This window comes from Macaca mulatta, chromosome 7 (genome assembly GCF_049350105.2).
Source record: "Macaca mulatta isolate MMU2019108-1 chromosome 7, T2T-MMU8v2.0, whole genome shotgun sequence".
NCBI lineage: Eukaryota > Metazoa > Chordata > Mammalia > Primates > Cercopithecidae > Macaca > Macaca mulatta.
Genome location: NC_133412.1, coordinates 26,100,736 through 26,113,040, shown reverse-complemented (window position 1 = coordinate 26,113,040; position 12,305 = coordinate 26,100,736). Strand labels below are relative to the sequence as shown.

At 34.4% G+C, this 12,305-nt stretch overlaps 1 protein-coding gene across 15 annotated transcripts in view; it reads left to right on the top strand.

Moving 5' to 3' along the window:
• CEP152 (centrosomal protein 152) overlaps positions 1-12,305 on the top strand; it is a 74,181-nt gene that overhangs the window by 32,548 nt on the left and 29,328 nt on the right. For 9 of the 15 annotated variants that reach the window (XM_077939387.1, XM_015142187.3, XM_015142191.3 and 6 more), the window contains exons 13-15: positions 7,392-7,596; positions 10,955-11,080; positions 11,706-11,815. In XM_077939387.1, coding sequence (XP_077795513.1) covers positions 7,392-7,596; positions 10,955-11,080; positions 11,706-11,815 — 441 coding nt within the window. The remainder of the gene's footprint in view (positions 1-7,391; positions 7,597-10,954; positions 11,081-11,705; positions 11,816-12,305) is intronic. The other 6 variants (XM_077939390.1, XM_077939389.1, XM_077939385.1 and 3 more) reach the window with 1 other exon arrangement.

Below are 12,305 nucleotides of genomic sequence, written 5' to 3'. Positions count from 1 at the left end.
GAGTTGCTGAGTATCACAGCAAATAGCTCTACACATTTACCTATGTTTGATCCACATCAGAATGTCCACAGTTATGATCCCAAGTTGTCAAAGAAAGACTTCAACTTTGGTCAGTAAATTAAAGCAATAAACGAAGTGCATTATATCTTTTTTAGACAGATTTATATAAAATGTTAATACAGTCACCTGGAAAATTCACTACTGTGAATGTCTCATTTCCTGCTAATGCCAGATTAATTCTAAGGGGCTTGTGGAAAGAGCATGGGCTTTAGATCCAGATTGTTTTGAATAATAGTTTTGCCATTTTATTACTAGCTTTGTGAGCTTGGACAAATTTCTTAGCTTTTCTGAGCCTGTTTTCTTATTAAGCTTAATATCCCTAGGAGGTTAAACTGAGGATTAAAATAATGAATATAAAAGGCCTCATGTAACATATTCTAACATATATTAGGCAGTTGATAAATGATGGCTGTTACTATTATTACTCAGTAGATGGTTGATTAAAACAGCACTAATCAGATTTTATATTAAGTCACATGAATTTTATATTAATTCAACACATACTTTGTAAAATGTTCTTAATCCTCAACCTCGTGAAAAATATCAAATCCAATATTATTATGTGAGAGTTGGAAAAACCAGAGTGAACTCCTTTGCTCAGTAAGGCTGACGATTAGTAGCAGAACCAGTACTTGAACCCAAACTCCTGAGAAAGGTTCAGTTATCTGTCTGTTCATATTTACACGTCAGTTAAACCTTTTTGCCTTAAACTCCTTTCTTCATGTCTTTTATTTTTGAGGATTAAAGACGTAGTTCATGCCAAAAAAGATTTTTCTCCAATTTGTGATTACTTTTAGTTTCTGCTATAATTTGGGAATTGAATAAATAATACATTATGTATATTTATCTTTTCAAATAGTTACTTCTTCATAATGTCTATTAAAATATATTCTGCTACCTTTACACTTTCTATTTACTTAGTGCTCATAGCCAAAATCCTGTACTCATCTTTTTTTTTTTTTTCTTTTTTTTTTGAGACAGAGTTTCGCTCTTGTTGCCCAGGCTGGAGTGCAATAGCGTGATCTTGGCTCACCACAACCTCCACCTCTCAGGTTTAAGCAATTCTCTTGCCTCAGCCTCCTGAGTAGCTGGGAATACAGGCGTGCGCCACCATGCCCAGCTAATTTTGTATTTTTAGTAGAGACGAGGTTTCTCCATGTTGATCAGGCTGGTCTTGAACTCCTGACCTCAGGTGATCCTCCCACCTCGGCCTCCCAAAGTGCTGGGATTACAGGCTTCAGCCACTGTGCCCGGCCTCCTGTACTCTTCTTAAAGCACATTCCTATAGATAATAAACCTGAGATACCACATCATTGTTATAGTAAAAGGAATGGTGGACGCATTCAGTGGGAAAGTGAAGAATAAAGCACAGTGTGATTAGTCACTGAGGCTTGGCAAAAAGACATCCAGTGAAGCACAAGATAAGCGAAGAAACGTTTTGTAGTCATTCCACCCGCCAGCAGTCTAATAGGTGATATTTTAGCTTCGTGGAAAACTAAAAGCAATTATACTCAGATCAAATTGAAAGGAGATAAAGGAGAGAAGATATTTGTCCCTTTCCCCTGGTCTACTGTGATTCCTAGAATAAGAGGAAGCAATAATTTTCCTGTGTTGGGAATTTTAGTTGACTTGGGCTGCTTTCAAATCACTGACCCAAATATTGGTGGCTACAAGCTTTTATTACCAACTACCTCCTCCCTCAAGCTACTGCCTAGTAAATTTTAAGGGTTTAGCCTCAATGTTCTATTTTACATTCATGGAATTTGAGTAGCTAAAGCTGCATGCAGCTTGCAGACAGCTTCCTCTCTCCCTTATTATAGTTGGCTGCTAAGCTCAAATAATAAACATTTAACAAGTGGAATGCCTTTTCCCTTTGGTCTTCTCAGCAGGCTTCATAAGGGACTACAGTTTATTTGGATTTAGGAGAACTGACTTCCATAGGGCTCAGTAGTGAGCCTTTTTCAGGATTGGTCACCACCACTGATTTTTTTCCCCTTTGAGGAAAGAAGAGAAAATTATTTTAGCAAGCGCTTTCTCTCTCTCTCTGACTTGGCTCCCTCTAGGAGTACAGGATGTGCTATTTCAGTGGTCGGCATTCCGTAAGAAAAGAAATTGGGGATGCATAATTTGTTAACCGAGCAAAATAATAATTCTGCTTAAGGTTACTTCACCATGTCTTATAGCACAGGAAGTTATATTGTAAAATAGTTTATATTTCTTATAATTTATATTTTCTACTTCAATGGAAATAGAAGTGGTTTAAATGAGATCTGTATACAGACAGACTACTTACACAATATATATATATTACATATACAAAAGTTGCAGAATGCATTGCAAAAGCTCCTTTTATAACATTAAAAAGCCTACCTAATAGTTTATTCATTTTCTCTCTCAACACACACAGACACACACACACAGTATTCTAAGATTTTATTTGGAATCATCCAAAACTGAAGAACAGTAAACATTTTAACTCAGGTACTATTATTTTTGTTTCTAATAAAGGCTTTTAAAAATATTTTTGGAACAGTTTTAATTTACAGAAAAATTTATGCAGAGTTCCTATATATGATATGCTGCATCCGTTTTTCCCTACTAATACCTTACGTTAGTGTGGTACATTTGTTAGAATTAATGAGCCAATATTGGTATATTATTATTAATTAACATCCAGGGTTTATTTACTAATGCCCTTAGTTTTTATTTAACATGCTTTTTCGGTTTTGGGATCCCATCCAGGCTACCCCTTTACATTTAGGGGTCGTGTTTCCTTAGATTTCTCTTGACTTTACTTGTTTTTGATGACCTTGACAGTCTTGAGGGATACTAGTCAAGTATTTTGTAGGAAGGCTCTCTATTGGAATATGACATTTTTCTTATGATTATGTTTTTCTCATGGGTTTTGTGGAGGAAGACCACTGAGACTTTCATCACATCATCTTAAGGGCAGATACTGTCAACTGTTTATTTATTTTCAAAAGTAATTTAATTCTCCATTATGAAAAAATTAGACAATACAGACTAAAAAAGAAGAAAATTTGATTTTCTAATCAAAATTTCTAATCACCAATAATCTCACCTACTTCCCATGAAGAAACTGCTATAATATTTCAGTATAAAACTTGCACATCATCTGTTTTGTTTGTTTCTAAAAGATAAAATAGTCCCAGCTACTCGGGAGGCTGAGGCAGGAGAATGGTGTAAACCCGAAAGGCGGAGCTTGCAGTGAGCTGAGATCCAGCCACTGCACTCCAGCTTGGGCCACAGAGCGAGACTCCATCTCAAAAAAAAAAAAAAGAGATAATATTGATAATATTTCTTTATAATGTCATTTTACTAGTATATTCTGAAATCTTTGAATGTCAGTGAATATTTTTATATATTACTTTTAGTGAATATATAGATGAATGAATCAGTTTAGTTACTAAAACACTGTCTAAAAGTTTTATTATAAATAATGCAGTATCATTGTTATAAGTATCCTCGTAGTCAAGTCTTTATTCACATCTTTATTTCCTAAAGAAGTAGAATAATTTTCTTGCTAAATGGTGTACACTTATTTGAGTTTTTTGATGCATATTACTAAACAACCCTAAAGTTTACATTATTACCCATGTCCTGAGGCTGTCCCTATTTTTTGGTAACCTAGCCAGTATTGAGAGTTATCACTTTTCCTGTTTATAATTTTTATATAGTTAGATTTGTCACTGTTTTCATTTATGGTTTCTTGATATTTAAAAATAAGGTATTTCTCTAGTACTTTCTACAGTTTTATTCTGCTTTTTAAATCTTTCAAATTGTGAAATATACACATAAAGAACATGGAACATAAATATACAGCTTAATCAATTATTTGAAAGTGAATATTCGTGGGACCACCACCCGGGTCAAGAAGTCAAATTGCCACGAGCTGCCCATATTCTTTCCTATTGTAACCTTGAGGCTAACTACTGTCTCATCTATTAGGGCAATCATTTTCTGTTTTTTTTCCCTTAGCTTTTTCATGCCCAGTTATTCACACCTAAGCACTACAGATTTTTAGATTTGCCTTCATATAAAGGAAACTCATACATTAGGTGTTCGGGTTTTCTTTCTTTCTTTTTTTTTTTTTACTGTTTTATTGAGATATTATTTCACACACCATAAGAGCCACTCACTTAAAGAATACAGCTCAGTGGTTTTCAGTATATTGACAGAACTGTGCAGTCATCACCACACCTAATTTTACAGCATTTCAACATGCCCTCAAAGAAACTCCATGCCTATTACTAGTCATTCCCATTACCTGCCTCCACAGCTCCAGACAACTAATCTACTAATCTACTTCCTGTCTCTCTGGATTTGGCTGCTCTGTGCATTGCATATAAACAGAATCGTATAATATTATCTTCTATGAATTTTCTTTACCATTTCTTCTCAAGTATGTCCGCTGCTTGACAGAGTCTGTTTCCTTTTATGAAAATATCCTTATATTTGTTTATTATACAATTCCTGACCAATTGTTCTTCTATTTCAGCACATTAAAGCTACGTTGGTCCACTCTCTCTGGACTCAATGGTTTCTGTGAAGAAATTCATTGTTATTTGAATTATTGTTTCTGTCAGTAATGTATAGTTTTTTCTCTTGCTGCTTTAAGAATTTTTTTCTTCATATTTAGTTTTTGGTACTTTGATTATGATATGTTTAGGTGTGTTTTTCTTTTAGTTTATCTCATTTTGGGTTCTCTGAGCTTCTTGAATATGTAAATTTATTACATCTTTTACCAAATTTGTGAAAATGTCAGCCATTAATTTCCTTAAATACCTTTTCTGTCCCTGTGTCTTTGTTCTCTCCTTTTGGGTCTCCAGTTACATGTATGTTAGATTTTTTTGGTATTATACTACAGTTTCTTGAGGCTGTGTTCATTTTCTTCTATAGTTTTTCCTTTTTATTTTGGATAATTGCTACTGGACTATTTTCATGTTCTCTCCTTTTTTTCTTGTCATGTATACTCTATTGAGCCTATATAGTGAAAGTTTTGTGTTTTTTTTTTAACTTTTGTTTACTTAATAACATTTCTATTTTGTTCTTGTATCACTTTTCTTTCTCTGTTAAGAATTCCTATTTTTTCATTCACTTCAGGTATCTTTTTTACTTCATAAAGCAGAGATATAATAGCTACTTTAAACTTTTCAAACTCTTTTAGTGGTAGTTTCAGCATTTGGATCATTTGTTGATTGTCTTTTAAGAAGTGGCCACATTTTTCTGGTTAGTTGCATGTCAAGTAATTTTAGATCGTATACTAGACATTGTGAATTTGTATGGGTGTTTTAAATCTCAGTTCGGTTCTCCAAGCCTTTGCCACATTGCTTTGAATCCAACCTGTGTATGCATCCCTCAGGGGTTAGTCATTGTGAGACTTGAATGTGTGGTTTAAATTTCAGTTAAGTTTTTAAAATCTTTGATATGCTGGTTTGAGAGTTGTTCTGTACATGCATAGTTCAGGGCTTAGACTGAGGCTTGTACAAATTTATACACAGAATTCAGGATTCCTTTCTCTGGTTCTCTTCTCTTTGGGAGTCTTCCTACACTCTCTTATCACTGGGTTTCAGCAATCTGACATTGCTGTGATGTATGCTGGTTTTCTTTGTGTTTCTTCTGCTTGAGATTCACCAAACTTCTGGGTTTTGTGGGGTTTTCGTTTTCATCAAATTAGGAAAAATTTGGCCATTACTTTTCAAATATGTTTTCCATCCCGCTTCTCTTCTGGGACTTCAGTTACACATGTTGGAAAATGTAATATGTTCTGTGTATTTCTGTTTTAGTCTTTTTTCTCTTTGTTTTTAATTTTATAGTATTCTTGCTATATCTATATGTTCACTGATCTTTTCTTCTGCAGTTTTAAATATGCTATTAATCCCATCCAGTATATTTTACTTTTCAGATATTACAATTTTTTCTATAAGTTTAATTTGGGTCTTTCTATATCTTCCAGTTTCCTCCACATGTTCATATCTTCCTTAACCTTCTAGAATATATGAAATATATTAATTCTATTGTCTGTGTCATTGACGGGTTAGTTTCTATTGATTGGTTTTTCTCCTGGTATAGTTCATATTTTTTTCCTACTTCTTTGTATGCCTGATAAATTTTGATTGAATGCTAGACATTTTGAATTTTGTTTTGGATGCCAGATATTACTATATTTTTAAAAATACTGTTGTACTTTTTCTGTGACACACAAGTTACTTGGAATCAGTTTGATCCTTTTGAGGCTTTCTTTATAGACTTTAATAGATCAGGTTTAGAACAGGCTTTAATCTAGGGCTAATTTAGCCCCACTACTAAGGTATTATTTGATGCCCTTTAAATTAGTAAGTCTTTGCATTATGGCTCATTGAAACACAGCATATTCCCAGCCTTATTCATTTCCTGTGTTTTTTTCCCTAGCCACACGTATACACACAGATCTCCAGAGCTCTTTCTCTGTGCAGCTTCTTTTTCCCCAGTATTTCTCCCCTTCATATTCTAGCCACTCTGGCCTCCCCAAACTCTGAATTCTTTCTCTGAAACTCAGTGAGATTACCGGGCTCTGTTTGGGTTTCATCTCCCTGTGCTATGGTCTGGACACTCTCCAGGCAGAAAGCTGGGGTAATCTTAGAGCTCACCTTGTTTGTTTTCCTTTTCTCAGGAATCACTGGCCTCTGCTGCCTGTTGTCTAGTGATTGAAAACTATTATTTTATTTGCTTTATTTGGTTTGCTAGTTTTTTAAGGAGGATGATAAAGTTAGTCTTGTTAATTCATTACGACAAGGAAGCAGATAATCTTCCAATCTTTAAATTTATTGAAACTAAAATTGGATTTAAATTAGCATTGTTTTATTTGTGTGTTTTTCTAGTTACTCAGATATTCACCCAGACTTGTGTTTTAGTGAGTTGAAAAAAATAACAGAAATTGTTGGTTAGGATGGCTAGTGTTTAGTATTCTTTTCTTCCTTAATATTTATGTTGTTTCTGTTAGAGTCATAAAGGGCGTGTATATACAGTGTGCAATTTTCCAATAACACAAATGTAAATTATGTTAAAGTTCACATTTCTAAGCTACTTACAGTGAGCAGCAGTACTAAGCTTGAGAAGGCTCTTCCTGTGAATAAACGTATTTCTGTATATAGAGATATGGCAAAGGTGATAATCCTTGTGTATGACAACATATAAAGTTGTTTTGAAATACTAGTATGTATTTGTGTAGGTGACAAAACATGTTCACCACTGTGGTCAGTGCTTTTGAGGAATAACCATATCTGATTTATTACTTGATTTAATCTTAAAAATCACAATTTCTCCATTAGCATTGTACAACAAGAAGACCCAAATGAAGAGCTTTCAAAAGATGAGTTCATTCTGAAGTTAAAGGCAGAAGTGCAGCGTTTGCTGGGTAGCAACTCAATGAAGCGTCGTCTGGTGTCTCAGTTACAAAATGACCTCAAAGACTGTCATAAGAAAATCGAAGATCTCCACCAAGTGAAGAGGGATGAAAAAAGCATTGAGGTTGAGGTCTGTAAAGCCTATCGAGTTAAAAAACCATTTTTAAAAGGCTCAATAAAGAAAACTTTTACACTTTTTTTTTTTTTTTTGAGATAGGGCCTCACTCTGTCTCCCAGGCTGGAGGGCAGTGGTGGAAACATGGCTCCCTGTAGCTTCAACCTCCCAGGCTAAAGCGATGCTCCCACCTCAGCCACCTGAGTAGCTGGGACCACAGGCACATGCCACTATGTCTGGCTAATTTTTATATTTTTTGTAGAGACAAGTCCCCACAGTGTTGCCCAGACTGGTCTCAAACTCCTGGGCTCAAGCAATCCTCCCACCTCAACCTCTCAAGGTTTTGGATTACAGGTGTGAACCACCACATCCAGCCCTTTTACGCTTTTTTAAATTAATAAATCTTTGGCTTTCAGGGGTTTATTTGACATTTTTAGAAGTAAAATTTAAAGAAGGAAATACCATTTTTAAAGGGATGCTGAGAGTCCCCGACTTAGGATGTTTGACTTACAATTTTTAGACTTTACAGTGGTGGAAAAGTTATATGCATTCAGTAGAACCATGCTTCAAGTACCTGTAAAACAATTCTGTTTTTCACTTTCAGTACAGTGTTCAGTAAATTTCATGAGATATTCAACAGTTTATTATAAAAGAAGCTTTGTGTTAGATGACTTTGCCCAACTGTAGGCTATTGTAAGTGTTCTGAGGGCATTTAAGGTAGGACAGACTAAGCTATGATTTTAATAGATTAGATGCATTAAATGCATTTTTGACTTAATGATATTTTCAACTTACAATGGGCTTATTAGGTGATAAACCCATTGTAAGTTGAAAAGCACCTGTATGTTTTTTCTGGTTACTCTTAGCACTTAGTAAATGAGATACCGATTAGGTAAAATTCCTTTACCATAAATACAAGGAAGTATTCTCTGTAGCAAGGAATCTGCATTTCTTTAAGATTGGCTTTTACCAACAGTGCTCTAAAATCTAGTTAAAATAAATCCTCCATAGAAATCCTTTAGTATTTTCTATGAGATTTTCCTGGCCCATGTTCTTATAACAAAAGTCATTCTATATGAGGACATTAATTATATAGTGATGGTGGTACAGATATTATATAGTGGTAGTGGTACAGATGGGAAAGGCACAAAATCTGGTTATGTCAGTCATTGAAATCCACGTCTGTATTCTTCAGTTAGGAAAATGAAGCTGGTGCACTTTGTGACACTTTTGAGTTTACAGAGCCAATTTCAGACAAATTGAAACTAAACACATGACTAATAAGTAAGTCAAAGATATTTCTGCAATATCATGCTATCACAGAGATCTTCAGGGCTGCTCTCCTTTATAGATCCTTTTTTTACCCTTCCATATTTCACAAATCATCAGCCATCTATACTCCCAATAGAAAATAATATATAAAACACCTAATAACTAAGAGAAGGAAAAGAAGAGGGAAAAGGAATGTAGGTTGTGTACTCCTTTTCCTCCTGGGTGGAGATAATTGTTTACACCTTCTTTAGTACTGTTTTATCTCCTGTTCTTTTAAACTAGGAGTTGTGTTCATTAAAACAGTTCTGCTAAAGTATGTATAATGTTCTGTGCTAATTATTGTGGAATTTTAATTGTGGCTAATTTATGTTTTGGAAATAACAGTGTTTTTGCTATCAAAATCTTTTCCAGCCTGATTCCTTCTTCTGAGTAACTGTATTTGATGACTAAAACATAGGTTTTAATATTAACAACAAATGAGAAAGACTCCCCCCGGCCTTGCCCCCTGCATATTTAACATCTTTAAATCAAGCTGTTTTCATTGTTGCCCTACATTTCTTTAAAAGGATGGGGATGAAAGCTTGTTTCTCAATTTGTATTAAGACATTAGAGTTTATTAGTTTAAGCATTTTGGTGGGAGTGCTCTAAGATTTAGGATACTAGAAACCTGATTTTGAGTCTGAACCTTAGCTCAGGTGTCTTGGTGCTTTCTTTGTTCTGTATTAAAGTTGCTAATGGCATTTGCTATACAGATACACTTTATCATGTGTAGCAGTTGATAGTGGTCATGCATTGTGCTGATTTTTAGCCTTTCCATTTCCAACTGTAGTCTGGTTGATCAATAATAGATCGAAGGAATAACTCTCTCATCTTTGAGTATTCTTTTTGTCCAGCTGCTCTATTGCCATAGTGAATTCTTGGTAGTCTCCATCTAAACTCTGATTTTTCTCAGAGTTACTTCAGCCCTCGGCTCAAGTGATCTGCCCACCTCCACCTCCCAGCTCCGAGTCCAGGGACACAATAAGTGAAATGGAGTAGATATATTTTTAAAATCTTTGTAACCCCCATCAATGAATAAAAAGAAACGTAGGTAAGGAAAACACTCACTAAGAGGAAAACATGCAAAATTATATAAACAGATAAATCTGGGAAGATGGAAAAACAAATGAACAATTAAGGTATATAAGAAGTTCCACTTTGGTGATGACACAAGAAATACAAATGAAAGCAATTGTTAGGTATTCTTTTCCCATCAAAGATAATTATTTAGAGATAATCACTGCCGCTGGAGGCAAAGAGAGATGGGCAGACCCATGTACTACCTGACAGTATATGTTTGTATGGCATTTCTGGAAAGCAATTTGCCAAAGTCTATCTTGAGTCTTAAAAATTGTGTTTATTGAATAAAATGTATGTCCATGAGTGAATGATGACATAAATGAATACATACAGAGATAGGATAAATGCTTGATCTTAGTAGGAGAACATATGATGAGAAATAGGATATTTGCATTGTCTCAAAGTATCCTATAAGATACTTATCATTTATTATAAAACAAAAAATAGTAAGTTTACAATGGAGATGATAGATCCCACCTTCAATTGATTATTATCAGTGGTGAGACATAGTGATATCATGTGTCTCCTGCAAAGAGCACATACCAGTTCTTGACATGCTTGCCAAAGATGCATAACCTGATTTTAATAAACCTAAAAACTCCAAATTGAGGAACATCCTACAAAATAATGGGTTAGTATTCTTAGAAAACGTCATGGGTTTGAAAGACTGAAGAGCTGTCCTAGATTGGAGGACACTAATTAAACATGACAACTGAATGCCACTCAGAATCATGGATTTGATCTTGGACCAGAAAACAGACATTTGGGGAAAATTGGAAACGTTTGTATAAGGTCTGTGGATTACCTGATAGTTAATTTACTAGTTTTGATCATTGTGCTGTAGTTATATTGGGGGAAGATGAGTGAAAGCTATATGGAGATTATTTGTACTGTTTGCAATTTTTTTAAAGTATGGAATTATTTCAAAGTGAAACTTAGAATTTTTTAAAACTTAAAAAACGTTTGACTTTTTAACATTCAGACTAAAACAGATATCTCAGAAAAACCAAAGAATCAATTGTGGCTTGAGTCTTCTACTTCTGATATTGTCAGAGATGATATTCTGCTGCTTAAAAATGAAATTCAAGTTTTACAACAACAAAATCAGGTGATTAAGAATATTTTTTATATTTTATAAGAATTTTTATTTCCTCATTAAATACAGAAGATGTAATAGAGTTTTTGCAAATAAAGAGGCAATGTGAGTTAGTAGACAAGTATGTTAGTAGGTGATTCTGAGTTCCAGTGATTTCCCTTTGCTAGTGAACTATTGGTTAGTAGTTTCATGGGAAGGTAAGTTAGTGTAGTTCCAGTTCTCTGTCTCTCTGGTAGCATGGCTGACAGAGGTATTCTTTCCTCCTTAGCCAGCTCTTGACCCAGAAGTAAAACTTTGCTTATTTAGATGGTTGCTGAAGATTATTGAGCTCTGAGACTTATTTTAAGGCATTAGCTAGCCAATACTTCTCTGGTTAAATATTTTCATTTTATGTATTTCAAAGTCAATACAAAATTTAAACATTTAGTCCTGTCAGAAAGCTACCTGTCTAATAAATGAATCTATGTTCTTATCAAAGCGCGAAGAGACTTTTTCTTTTGCAGAATTGTAAAAATAATGTCAAATATTGTTATAGAGGAGAGAGAAAGCACAGAAAATATTTAAAAATGAGATAAAACTAATCAGTGAAAATGATGTTTATTTTCTCTAAGTACTAAGTATATTCTTTTGTGTCTAGGAACTTAAAGAAACTGAAGAAAAACTGAGAAATACAAATCAAGACTTATGTAATCAAATGAGACAAATGGTACAAGATTTTGACCATGATAAACGAGAAGCTGTGGATAGGTAAGGTCTATATAGATGCCTGACGACTGTCTCCTGGGTACCTTTCCCCTCTAAGTCCCTGCCCTTCCTTGTGACAAAAAGATTCAAAATGATTGAGTGAATTCTACCCTGTTGAGATCTTGGATTGGCAGAGATGAGTCCCTGGCTTCTCAAATTAGAATTTGGAACACATTTTCCATAGAAACAGTGCTATGTAGTGGGTTGGGTTCTATAGTATCATTGAAACTGTAGTTCACTGAAATATTATAGCTTAATATTTTTTTTAAAGACTCGTCTGGGAAACTATTCTTTATAAAGAAAAAAGTCTGTGAGAGGGAATATGTCTTCCAAATACCAAATCATAAACTTGGAAACAGACTTCTGGAACATAACTTACTTGTGAGTTGGGGACTGCTAGTATTTATGTTTAATATAAATTTTGGAACCACACCCTCAATTACTGTCATTAATTTATTATAAACAGAAGTCCTCAACGTAGATTACTATCTCT